At 47.8% G+C, this 25,610-nt stretch overlaps 1 protein-coding gene across 1 annotated transcript in view; it reads right to left on the minus strand.

Moving 5' to 3' along the window:
* The window catches only part of KSR2 (kinase suppressor of ras 2), a 305,100-nt gene that overhangs the window by 66,713 nt on the left and 212,777 nt on the right, over positions 1–25,610 (minus strand). Inside the window, 3 exon segments of the mRNA XM_058656700.1 lie at positions 2,175–2,246; positions 14,746–14,829; positions 17,545–17,614. Of these exon segments, the coding sequence (XP_058512683.1) occupies positions 2,175–2,246; positions 14,746–14,829; positions 17,545–17,614 (226 nt within the window).

Below are 25,610 nucleotides of genomic sequence, written 5' to 3' on the forward strand. Positions count from 1 at the left end.
GAGTGAGAAGTTCCAATGCAGACCTGTTGTCCAGGATTATTACTTGACACTTGTTGTTCCATCACAAGGATGAGAGGGGTTGAGTTGACTGAGAAGTCAAAGCTTTGATCTGACCCAGGGATTTGCTTTCTCTGCTTTGCCTGGGCTGCCATCACCATGGAAACTGAAGCTATTTTCAACTTCCTACCAACAAGGGGGAAAAGCAAGAAGCTGGCAGACTTGAAGATGTCTTTGTCTGCATGGGCACTTGCTGCCTTTGGCCAGGATGGGAATGACCTTGGAGGAGGGTGAACAGGAGACTTGTTTCAAATGAGACCCTTTCGGGAGCAGGTCATTGTTCAGTGGCTGGGTCTGCTCTGTACCCCAGTCAGGCTCCAGCCAGCTCCCACCGTGGAGAGGCATCTGGTGGGAGACTATTTCCCTGGTGAAGCTGACCCAAGGCAAAGGTTCAAAAGCAGTGAGATTCCACCCAGGTTTTAAAATAGCCTCCCTAGTGTAAACAGCTACTCAAGGAACAGATGCCTCTTAATTAAGAATAGGGAGGGAGGGTTGGGAGAAGATGGGATGTGGGTAGGAAGAGGCTAGAGAAGGGAGCTGAAATACTTTTCCATCCTCATTTACAATTTTCTCTCTTTGTGGAGATAAACAATATAGAGTCATGGAAAACCAACTGCCCATTGGCTTTCGGGCTGCTTATTGGGTTTTTGGCAGCAATGTGCCTACTTTCTGAAGTTTCTCCTGGGTTCATTCTTGCTGTGGACAGATTCCCCTGAACATGACTATCCCAGAACTGGGAATAGGGGAGGACGAAGAAGGAAGACTTGGAACAAGGTTAGCAGGATGCTGTCCTTCCAAAATTGTTCCCTAATGGCTCTAGGCCTCCATCCAGAGACGGGTGGCAGGGACTCAGCCAGTAGGAGTCTGAAACATTTCAATACATTGCTACCACTTAAAAATACACATACGGAACACAAAACTGTTTCAGCTTTTGTTGTAAATGTCAGATGCTAGCAGAACAGGTCCACACTCTTGCTGGAGTGACGACCCTGTCTCTCAACAGTGTTTGAGCTTTCTGTTTTGCTCAGCCATGCCTGAGCAGCTTTTCCCAATTAGGATACTTGTGGGGCAACCATGACATAAGTGAGTTTACATATGACCCCCATTTGTGTGCAAGGCCTCTCAACATTCACACATGTGGTAACCCCCTTCTGGATATCGTAAACACACAGATTCACTAGGTCTGAGGTGAAGCCAGAGATTATGCATTTTCAATCACTTCCCAGGTGATCCCCAGGCTGTTGGTTGATGGGCCACACTTTGAATAGCAAGGGACTGTACCATGATGTCCAGTAAGAACTTTCTATAGTGACAAAAATGCTCTATATCCACACTATCCCATGTGGTAGGCCTAACTGGCTCTTGAGCCCTTGGAATATGGTTAGTGTAACTCAATAATTTTATTTAATGTTAAGAAACTTTATAGTCAAATGTGGCTAGTAGCTATTCTATTCGATAGCATAGGCCTAAAGGGTCCACTGGGAGATAAAATAAAATATGGAAAATGATGTCCAGGGTTTACAACCCAAACATTCAAGGATGAGAGGAACAATGTTAAAAGCTGGACTACAACACTTCTCAAGGAGGTGCCCACTATGAAGTCCTGAGCAAGCAGGGAAAAACCTTCTGGCTACACTGTCCTTTACTGGCCCATAGGGAGGCTGATATGAATCCCCCAGAGGCAGCTGCAGGGAGACCCATATATGTCCAAGGCATCAGGAGGATGACACTCAAATCAACAGACTTGAACCAGAACTCTTCCTATCCCCATTTATGCAGGGTCCATCAGCTTAGTCTTGGAGAACATGCATAGAAAACAGTCAGTGCTCTGTACGTGAGAAGGAAAAGCAGCGGGGTTTGGGCAAAGAGAAGAGTAGGAGGAGACAAGAATGAGAGAACAGGGTTCTGGGGAAGACCAGTAGAGAAGACACCAACAGGGAGAAAGGGGTGAAGGGGGTGGAGATGTCAGGAATAAGGTGTGAGAGAGAAAGAAAGGAGACAGGCCAATATCAGGGATCAGGGAGCATTCGCAATCATGTTGGGTGGGATTAGTGTCTTGGATGGCCTGCAATCATTCCCAGCCTTTTGCTACCCCTAGCACAGCAAGGATTAAATACTTACCTCCTCGGTGGATGATCAGGAGGTGACAGGGAGGGGCTTCTTTGGTGCATTTATTGTGGCACTTTAACCTGAGAGAGAGAGGAAAAGAAATATGGATGGATGAATAAATGGATGAACAGACAGGGATGGATGGATGGATGGATGAGTGGGTGGGTGGGTGGATGTCAAGTGAGATGTCACAGTGGTCTGAAAGGCTCTGGCTGCTGTGGGTACAAATATGTAAGATGAGATACGGCAGGTTTTACCAAAGCATGTCCTTAGCAACCCATGAAATTATCCTGGAGCAAATACTGCCATTCTACTCTCTCAGGTTTACCCTAGGTGGTCTAGGAGTGAGTAACAATGGCTTCACGAACAGTGCCCACTTTTGGATTTTATCATCATCATAGTAATCATGCTGACAACCATCTACCATTTATCTGAAGGCTCATTTACCTGCCAGTGTACCAAACAATCCACATGTATGATGTCACTCAATCTTTATAACAACACTATGGAAAGGGTATTATCATCATTCTCATTCAGCACATGGAAAACTAAGATTAATTAACCTATTCTTGCAAAAAAATTGGGGTCAGCTGCCCCAAAGGGACTGATTTTCCTTAAAGGCTGAAGTATAAAATATCATGCATGAGGTTTCTAGCCAGCATAAAGAGGTTGGACTCCTAATGTTGGCATTTGAGAGAAGCACCTTACTTTTCTCCCGTCAGCTGCCTACTTCACCAGATAAACAAAGATTGGAAATTACTGCAGTGTGGCCTTGTTTTCTCCTTGTAGAGTATCAAGTCAACGGGATGGATTTCTTCCAAGTTGTATTCCTCCTAGTTCGCGAAAATGCAAACACAAGGGGTCTTCAACAGGCTGGTGCAAAATGTGTATTATGAAACACTATGCATGGATTTCAGGCCTTTGGGGAACCAAAATGCTTATCTTTTAATTCCATTTCTCCATGAACTATTTGAAATCTCCTCCTGTACCCCTGTCTGCAATCCCCCCTTTCTTTCCCTCCTTTCTCCCCAGTCTGGGGGTAAGGGAAAAGGATTAGACCAGAAGCAAGTTGGATCTCTAGGGACCTTGCCCCAAAATGGTGCAGGACAAATGGTCCCTTCTGTGGCAGCTCTGCTCTTTCCTTAATGGTCTTGTCATGGCCAGGAGCAAAAACGTGAGACAGACACAAGCTGAGAGCTGGGCACGGAGCAGGGATCAGAATGTTGGCTCATGAGAGGAATGCACAGGACTTGCACTAGGCAAGGCCATCATGTCAATTTCAAATGGTTCACTGGGCGATGCTAACCGATTTCAGAAGTCTGCTCAAGGCAGCCCCAAGCCCGCATTTCTCCTAATTCCTCCCGACTCACACCAGCTTACTTCTCGATAATTCCTCTTAGAAGGGCTACGGCTTTCCTGACAATATCCACTTTTAAAGTCTTGTCCCCAAATATACAACTGAGAAACCATCAATCAGGCTCCAACTTTGAGCCGGGCACCCTTACAGAACAGCAACTGGATAGTTTGACACCCATTATCAAGTCAAAAAGACCGAGGTGAAGCAAAGGATCCTGGTCATATGAACTGCATGGTGGGGAACACATCACACACCTGAGAAACAATGGGCTCCTCCCATATTCTGAGTGCTGTGCTAGGTGCTGGGGATCCAATCATAAAACAGGGAAAATATTCTTCCTTCATGAGTCTCACAATCCAGCAGGGGTTGAGTGTCTATAATGCAAATCTATCTCTAATGGTTTGAGCATGAACATCTTTTTTTTGTTTTTGAAAGCTGCATGTGAACCATGATTCCACTCACATTTGGACCATTTTTTCTAGGTCTGGTAACAGCGAGAATCACCTTCTAGAAGTTCCCCTGAGAACCATTCAATAAATAATTATTGAGTATTCCCTAAGCACTAAGCACGTTGGCTGTGTCTGGACCTATAAATGGTAAACAAGCCAACAGGATCCCATCCTCAAACAGTTTAAAGGCTGCTCAGGACAACAGGCAGCTTAACAGACAAACATGGTGCAGCAGTATGTTACACGGCTGAGCAAGGCAGGGGAGACATTTCAAAATTTAAGGGAAGCCAGGGAAGGCTTTCTGGAGGAAGTGTTGACTGAGTTGAGCTTCAAAGACAAATGGGAGCTGGCAGAGGCATGCAAGACAACAGAACCAACCAGCAGCGATGAGATGCAAAGGCCAGTTAATGTGTGGGCTTGTGGTTGCTGGCTCAGGGAAGCTGGAGCTCTGAGCACGGTGGGGGCAGAGGATGAGAAGGGCAGAAGGGGAGACAAGAAAGAGATGACACGGGAGCTCCTCAGGAGACTGGATTCTGTCTTGGGAGCAAGAGTGACCTGGTGAAGGATCTGAAAGAGGAAGGTGAACCCTGGATAAGTGTTTTGGAAAGACCCCCACTGGTAGCTGACAATTACATACAGGGCAGAGAAATTTGCTTCTCTCCTTGGTCTTCTTCCTCCCTAGGTCATTGCCTTTAGTGTTATGAGAACTTCTGGCAGATCCACTAAAGCCCAGCATTGCCCCTTCACAGAGGGTTCATTTGTTTGAATACCCCAACTGAGCACTTGGTTACATTTTGGTTTTCTTGGGGTCTCTCATTGGAGTCTAAGAGCTTCTAGAAGTATCCCAAATGCTTTGAGGGCAGGACACCAAAGTAGTCGCTGGGCCTGCTGGGCTTAGCTCTGTGGCCCACAACTCTGACAGGAAAACCCAGCTACCACCCCCAAGGCTAATCACCCCTTAAGTTTGAGGTATTTCACCATTGGTCTCCCCACAGGAGAAAAAATTGCAAAGCCAGCTGTGGCTCTACTAGCTGGTGGAAATCCCCTCTGTCTCCTGTCCTGCTTAATTCCCTGCGAGGGGAGAAAGCAGCCACAGATTCTTCTCAGCTACCTGGACTTGCAGGTGCGCATCTGAACATACAGATCTGTTTATACTCTCTCAACACAAGAAAGGAAGATAAGAGTTAGCAGGAGGCTGAAATGGTGAATTGGGAAAGACTAACTGCTTTGATCCAGGGTCAGGGTTAGGACCAGGTTCCCATGTTCTGCTCTGCATGTTAAGTTTAAGAGGAGGCAGGGGGAAGCTAGCATTTGTTGGTGAACTACTTAATGGCCAGTCTTGCCCCCTTTAAAGTGGTCATGAATCCAGGATCTAAAATCAGAGTGCTCAGAGGTTTGAGTAACTAATCCACCCATCATGACATCTTTAGCTGTCTACTTACTTCTAAAGGTCTCGGTTTCCTTATCTGTAAAGTAACAGACTCCATCTGTTTACATGTGATTACATGTGATGTACGCATTTTTATCAAAATATGTGGCACTTGGTGAGACCCCAAATACATATCACCACTACCACCATCATCACCATTGCATCCAATTCTCACTTCACCCTCCAGTGAAGTTATGATCATCCTTCCCATAATACTATAATTAGGCCCAAGTTTTTTTGCTTATTGTAGTAAAAACGCAAATATGGGGCCGTTAATTCCCATTTTCATTATTGCAAAAACTGAAGTGTTTCTATTAACAGAACAGTAAGTTCAAGATTTCAAGCTGGCGATTTCTGAAATGCACACTCATAATTATATCCTGCTAATATCCTGCCTGTTGTACAAATTCCTGAAGCTTCCAGGGACTTCATAACAGCTGCAACATCAGCATTCCTCATTTCCCCCGTTTTTCGTTTTTTTTTTTTTTTTTAAGGTCTGGGTAAATTAGAGCAGCCAATGGCAGAAACCAATCATGGCTTGATTCGCACTTTTATCTCCTCATCACCTGTGGCTGCAGCCACTTTGCAAACACAGGAAATATTCCGAAGAAAACACTGTATTTCGATGCAAAAACATGGCCAAGGAGAACACTTGGTGCTAGAAGGAAACCAAGAGTGCAACGAATCCAAGTGAAAAGATTTAGCAACACAGCAAAACTGGGTAAAGAAGTGCATGGCTCATTAGGAGAAAATTAGTAAAGTGTCCACTTCCATGGAAAGAAAAAAAGCATGTTCACTCAGCTGCCTCAGGCAGCAGGAGAGGGAACTTTAAAACAAAAACACCCTCTCTTCCCTTCCTCTCTCGCTCTTTTTAAAGAAATGAGCCGTAATCTCAACAGTGACAGTTAGCAAGGACTTGACTTGATTGAAAGTTGACAACCTAGGACCGACAGAGGAGTATTTGGAACTTTCAAGGGGAAACCCTTGGAAAGTTCCAGGGAAACCAAAGTAGGTGATTAGTTTATGATAGGGATTGCAACCGCTATGCTCACCCTATAATTGCAGAATTAGGAACTCCAAAATTCACCCCACAGTTGTATGGAGGCAACCTACAACTCACCTTCTATAAGCTGAATGTTTTAGAAGTGGGTCAATGCACAGGGCAGGCAACTGGAAGTTGGCACTCTGAAACTGAATAATATATCCCATGGTTCCATCAGCTGGGAATGAGCAGTTCATCATATCAACTCACTGATTTGAAACAAATCCACCCTACCAAAGAGCAAATTTTGATCCCTTCTTGCCCAGGAGACATTTGACAATGTCTGTGGGAAATTTAAGATCATTTACTTTTTTTCTTTCATTTCTCTTGAAAGGCATAGCATGAGAGGGAAGTGGGTGGAGGGAAAAGAGATATTTCATCTCTTGGGTCACTCCCCAAATGCCCGCAACAGTCAGTAACCTGAAAATCCACCCAGGTCTTCCAGATACATGAGGGTATCCAGGTCCCAAGTATCTGAACCATCAGCTGCTGTCTCCACGCACATTGGCAGGAAGCTGGACTGCAAATGGAGGTGGGACTCCACTCCAGGCCCCATCATATGGGATGAGGGTGCCATAAGCAGCAGCTCAACCAGCCATGCCATGACCCCTGTCCCTGGCATTTTTGATTGCCACACTTGGGGGTGTGGATCAGCCTCAGCATCCATCAGAGAGCTTTACAAACTTCCCCAGAGCCACAGAGCAAGGAAGCAGTGGGGCTCGAGTCTGAACTTAACTCTTGGCTCAACCGTCTGTTTCTTGCTGCTATTTCCCTGGCAAGAGTACCCTTGAGATGAGTGTTTCCTATCCTCAGGAGAAACTAGTGCAGGTGGGAGGCGAGGCAGTGAGGGGAGAAGCTGAGCAGGAGCTGTGGACTCAGGAGAATCCAGCCTCAGTCTGATCCCACATGGAGTGAGAACTGAGCCAACAGGTACACCAGCTTCCAGGTGAGGAGGCTGGAATTCTGCCCCCGCTGCTGGGTAACCACTGGCTTAGAGTCACCTCAGAAAGGTGATGGTGAGGCAGCCGGAGCAACCCATAGTCAGGCCTCCAGAGATGGCTTCAGCCATAAGCCCTTCAGAGCACCTGCTGGAAGAGGATAGCTGGGAATGTGAGCAGGACTCCAGGATGCGCAGGGTTGAGAGTTCAAAGCAGGAGCATGGGTGCTTCTTGACTTGGAAAAATGAGGCTCTCACATCTACAGGTACAGAAGATCTCCAAGATCAGATTCCATGAGCAGGTGACTTGGAAGACTGCTGTTTTCCATGGCTCCTGGCCCCAACACACTCCTTGCCAGGGCCTGATCCTGAGCAAGCAACCAACTCTCAGGAAGCAGAAGGCTCCAAGGGTCCAAGACTATTTCTCAGGAGTGGGGCTGGCTGGGCAGGGAGCAACTGTCTTCCCACTGCCTGGAGCTACAAGCAGCAACCATGTGAGTAGCAGCCAGAGCTGGTCCATCCGAGCAGGACCCAGCATTGCAGCTGTAGAGCAGAATGGGTCTCCTTCTCTTCCCCTATCCCACAACTGTCAGGTATAAACAATTGCCAAATAAACTCAAGGCCATTGACTTCTTGGCCCAAGCCTTGTCCAGGTTTTTTTCTCAGCTCAGAGCAGCCTTAGCCTTGCTCCACCTAGCTGACTCTTCTTAAGTGAAGATAGGGCTTCAAGGTCCTGTGGAACAATGTCTCTTGATCAAGTACATGATGTCTGTCCACCCAAGTGTTACCCCACAGTCCTCGCCCTGGGGGAATATTATCTACTTGTTTGTCACCTCTTTTAGATTCCAAGTTCCTCACTCAGGCTAAAGAAAATGATCAGGGAGGCACATTAAAAGTCCAGACTGCAGGCCCTGGCCCCAGAGTTCATTCCAGGAGGTGGGTGGAGGAACTCAGGAGGCTGTCATGTTAAGTTTCTACTTTGATCCTGAGGCAAGCGGGGCCAGGGTGCACTTTGATGACTCACAGCGACCATGAGCAAGTCCAGGATAGCTGGGCTATGGCCCTGGGCAGCCATAGCCCAGCTGAGGCTCATGTAACTGGAGCTAAAGCATCACCTGCAGCAGAGAGAATAAGTGACTTAAAACAGGCAGAAGAGACTGAAAGCTGCTTCTCCATGGGGGAGGGAGGGGCAAAGGGAGGGGGATTTTGAAGACGTCCCTTCCCTGCCAAACTCCACCTTATGCAGGTAAAAAAGAAAAGTGCATCTTGGTTCAAATTTATTTTACAGAGCCAAAGCCGCCTCAGCCACTGCTATGCATCTTCCCGCAAGACAGGCAGACAGGGATGGAGAGGCAGCCAAGGATGCTGACCTCAGCTCCGTAGGAGTGTGTGGAGGGAGCCTGGGAGAGGATGCAGATAACACATGATTGAGGGCTGGGAAACCCATCAGCGTCTGATAGCAGCTGAGTGCATGGGGATCAGACAATGCTTGGGTCACGCTCACATCCGACCACTCATGGCGAAAGGCCATGCAGCATGCACGAGCCCATTCGATGAAAATGTCTCAATTGAGATAACTGCAAATTGCTTTCTGAGCCTTAATTTCCTATAAGTTCATTCATCTTTCCATTCAGAAAGCCAGCAAGACAGCTGATGTTCATTCTGCAGGAAGTGCATATTAAACAGCCGAAGCGGGAGGGAAGGGGGCTTGATGACGAAGAGTTTCTGGCTTCCTGGGTGAAAAGGACATCCCCAAAGTTCACTGGTAAGTTAGAAAGTGTTAGCTTTCACTAGTCAAGCACCTATCATGACTCAGCTACTAGGATGAGTGTATTTCACTGAACAATTTTCATACTTGGCTGCATTTTAAAACACATTTATTCCCATTCTACAGAAAGGAAAAAAAAACCTGAGGCTCAGAAAGGGTCACACAATTAGATGGCAGCAAAGGCAGGATTCGAACGGGGGAACAGCTGAGGCACAGCCTGGGTTCCTAACCCCACATCGTCACACAAATATTTTCTGGATGAAGATACTAGCGAGATATCACGAGCAAGACCCAGGTCCACCAAGTGAGGTCAAGGAGAAGAACAGAAGGATCTGAAAATGAACCAGCAAGGACTGCCCATCCTCACTAGGCAGTCTCACTCTAGCAAATGTTCAGCTCCCCGATAAAGCTTGCTTTAGATTTCTAAAACACAGCACTGAATTTCAAAGCAAAGTCCCAGGACCAGCTGGGAACTTGTTCAAAATGTGCCTGCTTGGGGCAGGTGTGTGACTTAGTACCGTTGCAGCTCCTGACTCCAAGGTCAGGCTAACGCAGGCTTCCGGAGACAGATGGCTCAAGTGCTTGAGTCTCTGCCACTCATGTGGGAGGCTTGGACAGAATTCCTTCCTTTTGGCTTTGGCCCTGACCTGGCCCAGACCCATTAACAGACACCGGGGGCATTTGAGGAGTGAACAGATACATGGGATCCCTCTCTGACTCACTCTTTCAAATACAAATTTAAAATAAACGTACATTGTAGAACTGCGCCCCAGAGCTGTTGGGTCTGTGCCCCTGAGATCGGAGTTTTAACAGACCCCAGGTGACCGAGCAGGAAAAGCCACCGAGAGAGGGAACATTCCTCCCACTCCCCCGTGCATGAGCACCGCCAACGCTGTGTTAAATGGCAACTGCTGATTCAGCAGTTCTGAGCCAGCCTGGGATCACACATTCCCACCTACTCCTGGGCGATGCTTGATGTTTCCAGTCCAGGGATAGGCCGTGGCGCCGCCTGGGTCTAATCCAATCTCTTTCCCACCCTAGGGATTTTCTGGTAATGACAGACCAGGACCATTCTGGGTTTAAGGGAAAAGAAGATCATTTTCTCCAGGGTGGATCCAAATTCTCAAGCCCCTGCCTTTGGCCTGCGCTGGAGAGATAACGAAACCCTTTCCCTATTTTTCTAAACTCACTCAGGGACCACACTTTTTCCAACCGCTTTAAGATGTAAGACTGCAGCCTTCTCCCTGGTGCTGCCAACGTGCCCCCTTTGCTTCACTCTCCTGCTTAGCCCTGTGCCTCACTCGACCGGGGGGGCATGTTTCTCTTTGTCTTTGCTTATTGTCTGCCGGCCTCCTGCCTTATACCAGCACATATAACATGCCGGAGCAAAGATCTCGGCTGTTCTTTTTACTCTTCATTCCCCAGTGCCTGGAACGCAGTATTAGTGTGTTACAGCTGCAGCACCCCTAATTCAAAACTGTGAAATCGAAACTTCCAAAATCCTGAGCATTCTGAGGACCCTTCTAGGAAACCAGAAGAGCAAAGTCCCACTCCTGACTTCATGGGACAGGTCCGGGTCAAGCAGCAGGCACACTACATTACTGCCTACAATTACCTGCAGGCTAAGGCAGCGTGCGTGTGGATTACACATGAATTATATCTAAGACTCTATCCCATTCCCAAGACACCTCATTATACACATGCAGATAGATATTACCTTTAGTCCCAGGCGGTTTGGAAAGGGACACTCAACCTTTAATATTGACATGAGCTGAACATGTGAGTAAATCCTTCCACGTGTTTTCTGTAAGATGCCACCTCCCCATTCTCAGCCACCTCTCTGGAGGTTCACATGTCACGGTGCCTCAGGCATTGCATGCCCTTCAACTTCACCTCTCTAAATCTATCTCCTCTCTACTTGATCATGGGCTCTAGTCATTGTTTCTTTCTAAACAATATTTATTTATTTGACAGAGTCTCTCTCTCACATACACACACACGCAGGAGAGACTAAAGGGAAATCCTTCATTTCCTGGTTCACTGCTCAAATGGCCACAATGGCTGCTTTTCCAAATGTGTTAGCAGGGAACCGGGTCAGAAGCAGAGCAGACAGGACTGAAACTGGCACTTGGAGGGGATGATGGCATAGTGAGTATCATCTCAAGCCGCTGCACTACCACCCCAGCTCCTAGTCTTTCCATTCAACATGTCCACCTTACCATAAGTATGTATAAAGTTTTGCCAATTTTCCTATATAAATGACCGCCCATCCTCAAAAATATGTAAATGCCAATCACCCTCAATATAATGAATGTCAAAAGTATTAGATTTTATTCATTAAAAAAAGCTTAATGAATGATAACTGGTATATATGCTGACAATTAGAGGCTAGAGGTAACTGGTCCTAAATGCCGTGATTTATATAAGACAAGGGCTCTTTAAACTGTTCATGGAAAATGTATCTTATCTTTTCACTCCACTTTCCATGAACTTTTGGATGTGAGTCTGGAAGAGTATTGGAAGTGTCAGGGTTTCAGTGGGCTCTGCAAGGGCCAAGTGCATTGGTGAGATCACCTGCAGTGTGGGGAACTATGGCCAGAGTTGGTTCCCGTCTCCTACAAGCAGGAATCATTTTTAACCCAAGTGAAGCAGGGAGAAATGTTCTTTGACAAAAACTTGTAATCCAGGCCAAGGACATTTCATTGACTACCTCCAACCACCCCCTGGCGGGTGCTAAGATCACACCCATTCTGCAGATGGGGACAGCAAGCCCTGAGGGGACAAACCTCTTGCTCAGGCACACTGGCAGGGCGTTAGTTCAATGGAAGCACAAACAACTCAACTCTGGTGGCTTCCCAAGCTATGCTCCTTAGGGCAGGCCTCTCCTCCAGCCCCCTCTCCCCTTACCCCTCTCCTCCAGCCCCCTCTCCCCTTGCCCTCTCTCCTCCAGCCCCTCTCCCCAATCAGTTCTAACTGTTGTGGTCATTTGGAGCGTGAACCAGTGGATGGAAGATCTTCCTCTTTCCTTCTTTCTCTGTAAATCTGCCTTTCCAGTAAACATACATAAATCTTAAAAAAATAATAATGATGCTTGTTATACCTGCTGCCAGTCTACGCAACTGGGAACCTTGTTTCTGCCAAGACACATCTGGATGGTTCTAACACCCATTGACAACCAATGCACATGAGAGCCCATGATGCAAGTCTTGAATTTTGAGTCCCATCCACAGAGACCTTGGCAGAGCCAGACTGAATGACTGTGGGCCTTATATGGCCCGTGGGCTGGACCTTCCTCCCCCAACTCCAGGAGGGAACGGTGCTCTGCCCCGCCTTTCTGTTTCATGGGAGGCTGCCAGCCTGGTGGGGGAAAGTGGGGCGATCTCCCCATCACCACCCCCACCTTTACTATGGGGCTGGGATGCAGGAGCTTAGAGTGTACCATAGCGAGGCTAGGCAGGGAAGAGAAGGCCAGAGGGGAGCGGGGATTCCTTGGAATTTTTAAGTAACGTGGCTCCTACAAGGCAAGCAGAGGCACAGCGTTTGCAGCTGTTACTGAGAATGCTCTCCACTGCGTCAGAGCAGTTGGGCTGGAGGAGCTACTGAATACAGGCCAAGAGAGAGGCCAGGGAAGGAGAGAGGCCAGAGGGAAAAGAAGGCAGCGCACCAAGCTGAGCCCCACGGCATGCCAACGCGTGCTGTCACGGGACACCCCCCCATCACCCAAGGCCAGCTGATTACTCCTTCTACAAATGGCAGAATGGACGGGTGCAGGGTGCTCAGTGCTGATGTCCCACATCATAGTGCCTCGGATTGAGACCCACTTCTGCTTCCACGTGCATTTTCTTGCTGGTGCACACTCTGGGAAGCACTGAGAGTGGGTCAAGAACTCGGGTCCCTGACACCCATGGGGGAGGCCTGGTATGAGTTCTGGGCTCCTAGCTCCCATCTGGCTCAGCCCCACCTGTTGCAAGGATTTGGGGAATAAACCAGTAAAAAGAGATCTCTGAGTGTCTCTCTCTGCTTTTTGAATACAGAAAAAATGTATGTATATATATCTCCAAATTAACACACAACACTAGAGACAGAAATGTGAATGCTCACTTCAAGTCTGAACCGAGAGGCCGGTATTGATGTTCAACAGGTTCAACAGCATCCTCCCTTATTGGATTGCCAGTTAGTCATCCTGGGCACTCTGCTTCTGATCTGGTTCCCTATTCATGTGCCTGAGAAGGCAGCAGAGAACGGTTCAGACAGCTGGGCCCCTGCCACCTACCAAGCTGGGGTTCCAGGTTCCCAGCTTCTGCTTGGCACATGATGACCATTTGGGAAGAGAATGAGCAGAGAGAAGATCTTTTTCTCTCTGTCTTTCCATCTCTCTCCAACTCTTTCAAAAACTAAACTGAATTCAGTTTAGTCTGATACCAGGGTTCATGTAAGCTGCCCCAGTTTTCTCCTGCCTCCTACCCTTCCTTCTGCCAGCCAGGACCTGGAGTAGGCAGAGGAGGAGGCAGATGGGAGCCTAGAGTTCCCAGCCTTTTCACAAGAACTTGAGACCACCCTGGGGCCACAGCAAGCGAGAAGAACAGGAGTAACGGATTTGAGATCAAATTTTGATTGCCATTTCCTAGCTGGGACTAGTCTTTGCCGAGACTCAGCTTACCAATCTGTAAAATGGATGTTGGTGGGGATGATAACGATCCTTCAGACTGATTACCATAAGAAGAAAATGACTTGGCTCACGGGTCAGCCAACTATGGCTGAAAGTTAGAGGCAAACTGCACCTACCTTGCAAAAGAAAGCTTTGTTGGAACAGTTTATGAAAGGCTTTCTAGGAGGCCATGGATCTGAGTCCAGCACCATGACAGAGTTTAAATACAGGGAAAGCTTGAGCTGATGAGCACCCTGCTACCAAGTCAGGTGTAAGAGGACGGCAGGTTAAGCTGCGAACAGTTGGCAGACGACCAGGTTATCATCAGTTTCAGCTTCCCATTTCCCACCTCCTTTCTGTACATGCTGTCTCGTGACTGCTTGGTTGGACTCTCTCGGACCTGCTCTGGTTCTAAGAGGTGCCTCATTTGTGAGTCATCCTTGACTTGGTTTTGCCTTCCTCCAATAAACTCCACTTGACATACCTGGCCTGAGGAATTTTCCTTTAAAGAGAATAAATACATTCGTCACACCAACTCCTTTCTGTGGTGTCTGTGGCCAACGGAGTTGCAGCGCAGAGGTGAGACACTGCAACATGGCAGTCCCGTGGCCCCAAAGCTTAGACTATTGATTCTCTGGGTCCACCAGAAGAAAAGCTCGCCAACCTCTGGCACTACCAAAACGGGAGGTGTCCTTGTGTCTCAGCCCAGAGCATGACACACTTCCAGAAGCTTCCATCGCTTCTGGCCCATCCTCAAAATGCTCTTCCCGACCCTCTACTCATATCAAGAGCTTCATGAAGACCCAGTTCTGAACAAAGAAACGGACAACTCTCCCGAGAGTCAAGGATCCCGACTTGTGTGAGTGACGTCCGAGCCAGGGATGGCTCCCGGCTCCCACGGACACCAGCCATATGCACACGGAAAGTTACTTGAGACACAGCCACTTACTTGCAGTTTTTACACTTGAGGCCAAAAAGCATCCCTTTGCCACAGACTGTGCATGTCTGAGACATCCAGTACTTGGTGGAGAACCTGTGGGAAACAGACAGAGGGCAGTCAAGGGTAAGAGGACACAACCAACCCACAGCTAGAAGGATGCAAGCCTCCCAGGATAATCATCTGGACCCCAGGCTCCAGTTCCACTGCTTCTGGCTAGTTTAAGTAGCTTATACCATTGAAGCCTTGGTTTTGCTCATCTGTAAAGTGGGGCTAATACTAGCAAGAACCTCCCAGGTGGCTTGGAGGATGAAACAATACCACATGGTTCAAGAGGTTCACATAGCACCTGTTACAGAAAGCCCTGGGAGAACTGGTTTCTGGCCATATTTGACTGCATTTGACTGTATTTGAACATGACCTAGCAGTCATGACTGCCTCTGGTACATATCTGCCTGGTGTACCGAGTCTAGGTCTGGGACAGAGCCATAGATAGGGCTGGAATTGCCCTCAGACAGACATGAAGCCAGGTAGGGGCTCCCAGGAGTCCAGCAGAGGAGGGTACCATCACTGTTGGTGGTGTCACCTGGATGACTTTGCGTTTGTGGGGGTGGAGGGTGTAGCTTTCCTCTCAGAAGAACTGGCCCACAACTTTAATGGCAGAAAAAACCTCCCTTAACTCACTTCCCTTCCCTGGCACCATTGCCTACTGCAAACATCAGCCAGCTTGGAGGTTCTCCGCATCAAGTTAGGGCCAACAGTAGAGGGGCCTTAGGTTAACTGCCTGCCCCCCCCCCCAGGGATCTGGAGACATTTTGTTCCCCAGGAGATAGGAGGCTGAGGCAGGGCTGGGTCCCAGAGAGGTTCCAAAGGTTGCCAAGTTACAGTTAATTTTAATTTTCAATTTGTGTCGCCATCAGCAGGAGTTGTATCTAATCTCTACTGCCTCCGGAGTGTCAAAAGGGAAATTGGAAGTGATTATGCAACTGGGGCCTGAGGGTTTGGAGGGAAGGCAGCAGAGCATTGCTGGCTGGTACTTCCTGCTGATCCCAGCTAGTCACTCTTCAAACAGAGCAAGCCACAGGCCGAAGTCCCCAGAGCTAAGCAAGGAGCAGCATGCCCAGCAGAGATGCTGGTGGTCAAGACAGTTCTCTTTTCCTTCAGCTCTGGACATGGGGTTTGGTGACGTCTGTTCTGGTGTATTTGGCAAGGCCAGTGAGTTTATGGGATCTGGTTTGTAGGATGTGGTGGTGCTGGGGAGAATGAGTGGGTATGTGCTTTGCCTGTCAGCTGGCAGCAGGACTGTGAGGTAGGTGTTATAAGCAGGGAGTGCCAGGCACTTTCCCCTTGCATCTGGGGCTCAGCTTTCCCTCTCCTTCATCCCTTGCTCTGGCCTAGAGCCTTATGAAAGTGGTACCCCTTCAGATGCTCAAGATACGTAGGCTGTGTCCCTCCAGGCATCAGCAGTTGACCCTGAGGTTGCACCAGGATCAGATTACATCAGGGTTTACTAGCCTGGGAGTGGGGTTAATCCAGGGACGTGGCCCATCCAGGGGCAGCCTAGAGCCATGGATGGGACTGGTGCCAGGGGCATGACTAATCCAGGGGTGCAGTGGAGTCAGGAGTGTGGCTAGTCGGGCGGAAGGGCTGTGGGGAGCTGTGGCCAAACCAGTGATGGGAATGGGTCAGAGTGGGGCTAGTCCGCAGGGAGGAACCAGTCCCAGGGTAGAGCTGAACTAGTGGTGGCCAAGCCTGAGGTGGAGCTGAGCAGGGTCAGGGCAGTGACGGAGCCAAAACAGAAAGGCTGTGGTCTCTGGGGGCCCTTCTTGTCACAGTTCATCGCCTGACCACTGTCGCATCTGTCACAGTTCTCACTGCCTCCTCCAATGTGTTCTCATTTGAGTCAGAACAACTCTCGCCGTCAACAAGTTTCTTCCAGAAACTGTTGATGACATGCCATTTCATCAAGTGCTCATTCCGGCCTTGCCCGGGGCTCTTCCCCTGCCGCCTATGTACAGCCTTGGTCTGACTGCCCTCCTCCCTCTACCCCCAGACCCCGAGCTCCCCAAGGGAGCAGGGCTCAGTTTTGCTTAATGCTGTGACCCTGACGTGGAACTTCTAGCAACTTTCCAAAGACTCCAGAGTGAGTGCACAGGTTACTTGGGAGGCTTGCCAGCAGGTTCTGTGCAGCAAGCTTTCCCAGGGCCTCGGTTTACCCTTTGTCCACTGGGCAGAACCAGACTTGGTTTCACGAAATTTGTGAGGAGATTGTGAGGACAAAGAGACAAAACACAGCAAGCTGACTTTGCGAAGCTCAAGAACTTCTTAGAAGGAATGACTAGCAGACACAACGCTCGTTCCCAGGATGGGAGATGTTTTCTGTGCACCTGACAGGGTTGAAGCCCTTGGACTCACATGGACCTCTGTGAATGGTTGGTCACCTCTGAGTGCAGCCTGCAATCCTGCTTCCTCCAGGTGGGGAAGCCCAGAATTCAGACCTAGAGCTATCATCCTAACAATGATGCTGTTAATTCCATATTTGTATCTATGACCTCCTTTAATCCCCTCCCTCCAACCACCCCACACAGAGACTGAATTATCTGATGAAAACAATAGAGCATCAGAGAGGTTCAGCAGTTTGCTCGAAGTTGCAAAAACTGGGATGGGTACCCAGATGAGCCTGGCTAGTGAGGCTTGTGAGATACTTCTCCAAGGACTGGTACGAAACAGCCCGGTCCTTTGGTTCAGGAGGTGCATGGGGACATAGGAGCACAAGGAGAGGGCACCGGAGCCCATGGCGAGCCCACCTACCTGTGCTTGATGGAGTTGCCAAGGTCTCGGCGAGGGATCTGTGGGGACCAGCGTGGCACGGACAGCGTGTCTGCAGTGAGAAGATGGGAGAGGAGCTCGTTACACAGAGATCAGAGGGCCATGCCCTAGAGGGGATGGGAAGGCCACCAAGCACCGTTGCTTGCTAGGCCAGAGTCACAGGGACCCTGGTGTCACTTGCGATCCAGCTCTGGTGAGGGCAGGGTCACCAGGGGTGCCCTGAAAGCAGAAGTCGAAAGAACACAAGTGAGCATCCATTCCAGGCTGACTCACATGCCTGAGCTCATGGCATCTTTCAAACTACCCCAGAGCAGGGTCTGCTGGCACTGCCGCCAACAGGTACAGCTTGGAGGGGCAATGTCACTGGCTCAAGGTTGCACAGCAGCCATGCATCCCAGCTGAATCCAGGCTGTGTGCTAAGGTTTTATTAGCTACATATATCTATTTCACAGGCACATTCTATCCTGGAGTGCCTGAGTTCAAGTCCAATCCTAGCTTCCACAACTATGCACCCTAGGAGACGGACAGCAGGTGATGCCCTAAGGAGGTCCATGATACCCACAATGGAGACCCAAACTGAGTTCCTGTCTCCTGGCTTGGATCAGAATTGAAAGCATTTGGGGAGCAAAACAATGTATTCACCTAATGGATTAATTTCTCTCTCTCACACACACACACAAAATAAAAAACGCAAATAAAAACATTGAACCATGTGTTCCCTAAAGTCATATTAGACTAAGGAGATGGATCATTGAGTGAATGGATATCTGGGTAGATGGGTGGATGAGTGAGAGAGTGGATGGATGAACAGATGGATGACAAGTGGGTGGGTGGATTAATGAGTGGATGGAATGGATGAAGGCAGAAATGGACTGGTAGGTGGGTGCATGGATGGATGGCCAGAAGGTGAGTGGATTAGTAACTACTGAGCACATGGATAGATTCATATGCAGATAGTGAATGAACAGATAGATGTGCAAGGGGATTCATGGAGTGGTATGAGCAAATGGGAATGAAGAAGAAACACTAAACCAGACTGGGTCCCTGTCACCATTAGGTCTGTTCCTTCATGCCTCTGGCTCACTCCTAGTAAGCTGAACTCTCACTTCATCCCTGATGGAGCTTATGGTCATCTCTGGCAGACACAACAGGACTAGACCCCAAACTGCACCCTGTGGCCCAGCTGCTGGCATCACGTTCTACACAGAGGTGTGACACGGCAGCAGAAGCAACCTAGCATTGCCTGCAGACTCTCCTCTGGCAAGAAGAGAAGCAAGGGGCTGCCGCTCCTGCCGGCTCTCATTTCTCAGGCCAGATGGATGGAGCCAACTCCCAAGCTGTAGCCAGAACCTCATTTTTCACACCAATTGTTATGCAACTGGTAGCAGCTCCTTAGGAGCTGGGCATGTCAGAACTAATCAGGGGGTGTGTAACCCCCAGCCCGTGTTCCTCTCCCAGCTCTAATGACACTGTCTGCAGCCATATGATAGCTGTTTCCACAAGCCCCAGCTCTGCCCTCATAAGTCTGGGAGCCTTTCTGAGAGAGTTAATGATTTTCCAAGCCCCAAAGGGCATGGAAAAAAAACACAAAAAAACTTCAGAGAGAGAGCATGATACATCTATCAGAGTCATGGCCTGTAGGGTCTCCTCTGGTTTAACTAAAAACTAAATGTCATCAAGCTCAGTGTTACTACTGGCTTTGGTTTCAGAGGGAAACAAAACAAGGCAGTTCAAAAAGAGTGTTTTTCTCGTGGCTGTCTCCTCTGGGGACAGAAGTCAGACATGAGAGGCAGCAGACAGCTTGTGATCTGCAGTGCCATGGGTGGTCACAATTGGGAAGGCTGTGCTGGAGGGGAACAGTGAGCCAGGAGTCCCAAGTGGCAGACTGGAGAGTTGGGTTGAGGATTCACTGGCAACATCTGCTGTGAGTGAAGCACAAGGTGGCCCTGACCAACGTACATGTCTTTACCACCTCTGCAACACTGGCAACCACCTGCATGCTCATCTTGGCACCACCACCTCACAGCATAACACCTGGACTCAAGTGAGTGCTTCCAACCTGCCTGCTGTGTTTCAGACAATTAGGGCAGCACACTGAGTCTGTGGATCACTCAACTGGTGCTAGGCTGTAAGCTGTGCATTTTTTGCCCAGAAGCTATGCCCCCATGTGGTCAGGGCTATTATAATTTCCACTGTTTGTCAAAAGACAAAGGAACTGTGAGATGTGCAGTGGCTTGCTACAGGTCCCCTAGCGAGGCATGAGCTGACTCTCAAAACATTAACTACAATTGCTGCAAAGGCCTCTGGGAACCCCTACCCTGGTACTCCGAATTGGAGGAGCTATTGTCCTTCAGGGGTCAGTTGGCAATGTCTGGGGATGTTTGGGGTAATCACACTATGGACCTGTGTGCTCACACTACCAGCATCTACACTGTTCAACATCCTATAATACACAGAATGGGTGCCGCTCACGACAAAGCACTAATTGGTCCCAAGGTCAATAGCACCAATGCTGACAAGTCCTGATTCCGCTGTTTCTCTGCCTCTCTAGCCAACTCCTCCCTGATCACCAGAAGCCCACCACTCCTCCCCACCAAAATTTTCAAAAAATGGATCTTTTGAAGCTCAAGGGAGCAGAGAACAGATCCTCTTTTATTATGAGCGTATTTTGCAATAAGATTCATATCCTAGTTACTCTGTTACTCTCAATTATAACACCTTTTCAAAAAAGTAGATGCAATTAAGTTCAGTAACTTGGTTCCATTTCCCCATATCAGGCTGAAGGGGTGACTTCTGTCAATTACATTAAGCGCTGCAGCATCATTAGTCCCAAGCAATAATAACCTGCACACAGCTTCCTACGTGGGTGTGCAGAGCTGAACTTGGAGGTCCTCTCTTTCCTTTCTTTGTTTGGATTTTATTAAACTTGCCAAGGCAAGTCTTAAAGCAAAGGAAAACTGTTGAAAAGAAAGGCAGAAAAATCTATGAAAATCCAGCCCTTATCATAACAGAGAAAGCAAACAACATTTATAGCAATTAAACTGATATAGAAACTTCTGTTTAACAATCAAAGCACCTATTAAGATGTCTCCTTAGCTGATCAAAAGCCTTTCTATTCTCATTTTCTGATAACAAGCCATGCAGACAGGGGAGGCATAATTCTGTACATCCCTGGTGCCTTCAGTCTCAGGGGTAAAACTGTAGCTGTTTTTTTTTTTTTTCTGAGATGTTTTCATTTCTAGTGCATGGAGAGAGACAGAGTTGGAAGGCAGGAAGTGGCTCTCTCAGAAATGCCTCTGAACAGAGGACAGGGCCAAAGCCTGACCTTGACACCATTTTGGTGGTCAGAGACAAATTGAACGTCCAAGAGAAGAAATCAACGTTAGTGCCGCATCCACACCACACACAGCTCTATCATGAAAGACTCCAGCTGGAGGGTTTTAAAAACAGGCTAACAGACAAGTCAGGTGTGGGGAAAAACCTAAGGTTGTAGAGACTCCTGGTAAATGCTGTGATAAGATGAAGGAAAGGAGGAGAAAGGGCAGAAGGAAGAGAAGATCTGAAATGAGTAAAACAGTAGCAGATCTCTTTTTGCTTGAGTGTCACCATGCGTGCCAAGCGCTACTGCCAACCAAGCTTTTATATATTGATATCCTTTTGAGTGCAGTTCAAAATGTTTGCAGAAAATGAAATTAAAATATAAGTTTATCTGGCACCAAAAGTTCTTGAAATCCATGCATGTAAGGAGTCTTTCACAAGTTTACGAGAAAATGTTTCTGATGAAAAAAAAACCCTTCAGAACTTTTTAAATTAGTCTCATGGAGGATCTCCTGTGTGGATGTGTGGATGTGCACATGCAGTGTTCAGCCATTCCCATTTGCTTTGGTTTCACCAGCAGGAAAGCAAGGAGTTGTGTCACTTGTCCAAGACAGGCAAACAACAAAATGAGGATTTTTAAAAATCCAGATCACATGGAGGGAGGCTTGATAAACAACTGCCAATTTCATTTCCATTTCATAGAGAAAACACTGCGAAGAAGCAGTTATTGCTACTTCATCAGTGATAAAGCTGGAATGCAAAGTCCATGTAGGAGAAAGCTGGATGCTTCCATCAAGACCGTCCTGCCTCCACTCTGTTTGATGCACCCCAAACTGTTCATGCCTCCTCCCTCTGTCTGGGAAGAGCCAAGGAGGGAATGAGGCACTCTCCCTCAAACAGGGAGGGGTGAGAGAATGGATAAACTCCACGAAACTCAGAAGGAACCAGCTCTACCAACACCTTGATTTTAGTCCCACAAGACCCGTTCAGGACATCTGAGCTCCAGAACCGAAGATAACACATTCATGTGTCTTTAAGCCATGGGGTTTGTGGTTGTTGGTTACCACAGTCAGAGGAAACCCAGATGTCACCCATCGTGGGCCAGGCAGACTGTTAGGAACTGGGGATGCAGCAAGCAACATAAACCAAGTCTTCTGAACTCAGAGTCTAGAAGCAGAATGAGAAAACAAGAGCCCACAAGGACACTAAATCAGTTCAGATTTGGGGGGGCTGCTTCAAAGCAATGGGATTTCTGCAGAAGTAGGATGCTGTGCTGGACTTCCGATTTCAGGAGCTCCCCCTAGTGCTTGAGGAGAGAGTAGCTCTTGACTAAAACAAGAGCAGGGTCTCCCCGCCTCCTGTGATGCCATCCTCCAACTCCCTGCTCCCATCTTGATCCAAGGCATCAGCCACGATTTTTCTGAGACCTTATCCCTTCCTACCCAGACTGAAAGGTGTCATGAGTGACCTTGATCCTGCCTTTTGGTCCCACTAAAAAAATCCACACCCTACTACCCCTCAACATCACTGGAGAAGACAAGGGGCTGATGCCCCAGCCTATGTAATTTTCAAGGAGTCAAGAAGACATGCTGGCCCCTTGGTGAGTGTGGTGAAATACTCTGTACCAAACACACCAATTTGTAGCACTGTAGTATCTACTGGGGCAAGGGGAGCTCAGCAGGATGACTGCTTCCATATTAAATTATCATAGGAGGTGCAGCCCCCAAGTGCTAGCAGGAAGGACACATAGTCATAGAATCCTATTTTTAAGAAGTCACTCTTTTTATAAAAGAGATATTTGTTTATATGAAAGGTGCAGTCACAGAGAGAAAGAGAGAGAGAGAGAGAGAGAGAGAGAGAGAGAGAGAGAGAGAGAAATTTTCTATCCACTGGTTCACTCCCCAAATTGTCTTCAATGTCCAGGGCTGGGCTGGACTGGACTGAAGCCAGGAACCAGCAGCTTCTTTCAGGTCTCCAACATGGGTGACAGAAGCCCAAGTACTTGGGCCATCTTCTGATGCTTTTCCAAGACCATGAGAAAGGAGCTGAATTAGAAGTGAAAAAGCCAGGACATGAGCTGGTTGGCATCCACGTGGGATATCAATGTTGCAGGCGGCAGTTTTACATGCCATGCCATAACACCAGCCCTTAAGTCTCTCCTTTTACTTTGTCTATGAGGAGAACAAATAGTTCTAGGCTGAGAGATTTTTGGGGGATGGGTCTAGATCTCATCTGTCACTACACCCTTCTGTTCAAAGAACAAATGTGTGTTCAGGGGATGGATGGATGAACAGAGGAGCAAACGAATGAGTGGATTGCATTCTGGCCAAAACTGTCCATTCATTGGCCTTGGCAGATCTTAGAGACATTCTGTGTGACACCTGGAATAAACTTCAGCTGACTTATCCTAAAAATACTTGCGTGGTAGGGAAGGAAGTAAACACTGCCTAATCTTACTTGCAACCAACTGAGGCCCATCCGGGATACGACCTGCTCTGTACCCTTGGATGAGGGACAGCCCCTCAAACCGTGATGTCATCATGCAAAGACGTGGATCAACAAGAGCCATGGGTGCCTCCCAGAGCTGTGTGAAAGTCAAGTGAGCGCACAGGTGCAGAAGATGCAGGCACTGCTGGTATGAACACAACACTCAATTGTACGTATTGAGTACACTCCAAACGGAGATGTGCCCACTGCAGCCGATTTCCATTGAAATGAAACAACTTTGTGGGACGATATCTCCATTTGATAGGTGGGGAAAACTGAGGACAGCTAAGCTGTTTGAAGTAACATTTGGTGAATTTGGAGGTGAACCAGCTTCCCATAGAAGAAAAGCCCTGCACCATGTCCCTTATGACACCATTGTAAATCTTACTTTAAAAATCATGAGAGCCCAGCATGATGGCTCCATGGCTAAATCCTCATCTTGCAAGCACAGGGATCCCATACAGACACTGGTTCATGTCCTGACTTCTTCATGTCTTGCCCAGCTCTCTGCTTGTGGCCTGGGAAACCAGTAGAGGATGACCCAAGGTCTTAGGACCATGGGAGACCCAGAAGAAACTCCTGGCTCCTGGTTCCAGATCAGCTCAGCTTTATTGTAGTCATCTGGGGAGTGAACCACTGGATGAAAGATCTTTCTGTCTCTCCTTCTTTCCATAAATTTTATCTGCTTTTCCAATAAAATTAATAAATATTTTTAAAATATTGTGCCATCTAAGTGTTGGAAAGAGCCACGAGAGACCATCTACTGCAGCTCTAGTCTCTCAGCTCCCCCACCCCCAGGCAGATGGGGAGTCACTGAAACCTTAAATGTTTCCATGGAGATAAAGACCTCCTAGTAAATATTATTATTAATACCAACAGCTATCATTTATTGGGCACTTATGGCATAGCAGGACTGAGATGATGTGATTTAGGTATATTTCTTTATTTAATATATATTAGGTTCTTTCAGGCATGCAGCTGGGGTCTAAGTAAGAACGGGAGGGCCCCAGAGCTCATACCTGCAAATGCTGCAAATGAATTGGAAGTCCCTGAGTCTTTATGCTTCCAGCCCAGGTACGGGGTGGACTGAGTCAGACTCCAGTAGTGGTGCTGCATTCAAACCATGCAGCAAAGTCTTTGAGCCAAAGATATCTGAAGCTAATAAAACTCGGATATCGAACTTCTCTTTTGAGGCCACAGGTCAGTCACCAGCTAAATTCCCACCGACTTATCCTAGGTGCCAACCAATTCTTGACTAAAGCCGCTCGTGATATTATTAACATAGCATGGAATCACTCTATTTGCTTTAACATCGAGTCCAAATATATCAGATGGAAAAGTAGTTTAATTACGTGCTATCTTTAAAGCTTGTAGCACCATGAAGCCTCAGGGTACCATCGGGTTTCTTCATGGATTTAGAGATAATTTTCTCCCCCAGGACAGACACAACCTACTTTGCAAAATCCAAATATCATCATTGGGGTTCTTCATTGGCTATGGGGTCCTCCAGGCAGCTGCTTGGCACTGACACATGCAGAGGTAAGAGTAATACTTTGTGCTGGCACAGTGGGGAATGCATTCAGGCAGAGACAAGAGATGGTAGGGGTCTGCCAGGACACTGCTGCTCACTCTTAATGGGATTCTTGGTGCTTCCCATGGACTAGAAGCCAAACACAGGGAATGGAAGAGATGCCTGTCTAGAAACAAAAGCAATGGAGCTTTCAGGGTCCAACTAATTCATGGGGTGAAGTAACAGTGTTAAACTGGAGCCAAGGCCTTGAGCATTGAATTCCTCTGGGGACAGAGCACATACTCTGCTTCTGAATGGGGAACAATGTGCCCAGTACAGTGTGGAGAAAACATAGAACCTGAAAGGCAGCCCTTCTGTGCTTACTGCCAGCTCTGCCAACTATGAGCTAGTAGATCTTGGACACTTTCACTTCTCTGAGTCTTCGGTATCTCTCCCTTATGGATTGCTAAGAGAATTCACTGGAGCCCTAAAATTGGTGCAGTGTGGAGGTGAGTGCTTGAGGTACTGTTGTGATGGTTTTTGTCACTGTCATCACCACTCTGCCTCTATAACAAACACACCAGTTAGACAATGCCAGAGCTCTCCTCAACTGTTATTTAGAGCAGAGACCAGCAAACTCAATCCTCTGGTCAAATCCAGCCCATCATCTGTCAGATGTGCACACAGCCATACCTACTCATTGACATAATGCCTTCAGCAGTTTTTGCACCAC

The sequence above is a fragment of the Ochotona princeps genome, chromosome 29 (genome assembly GCF_030435755.1).
Source record: "Ochotona princeps isolate mOchPri1 chromosome 29, mOchPri1.hap1, whole genome shotgun sequence".
Lineage (NCBI taxonomy): Eukaryota > Metazoa > Chordata > Mammalia > Lagomorpha > Ochotonidae > Ochotona > Ochotona princeps.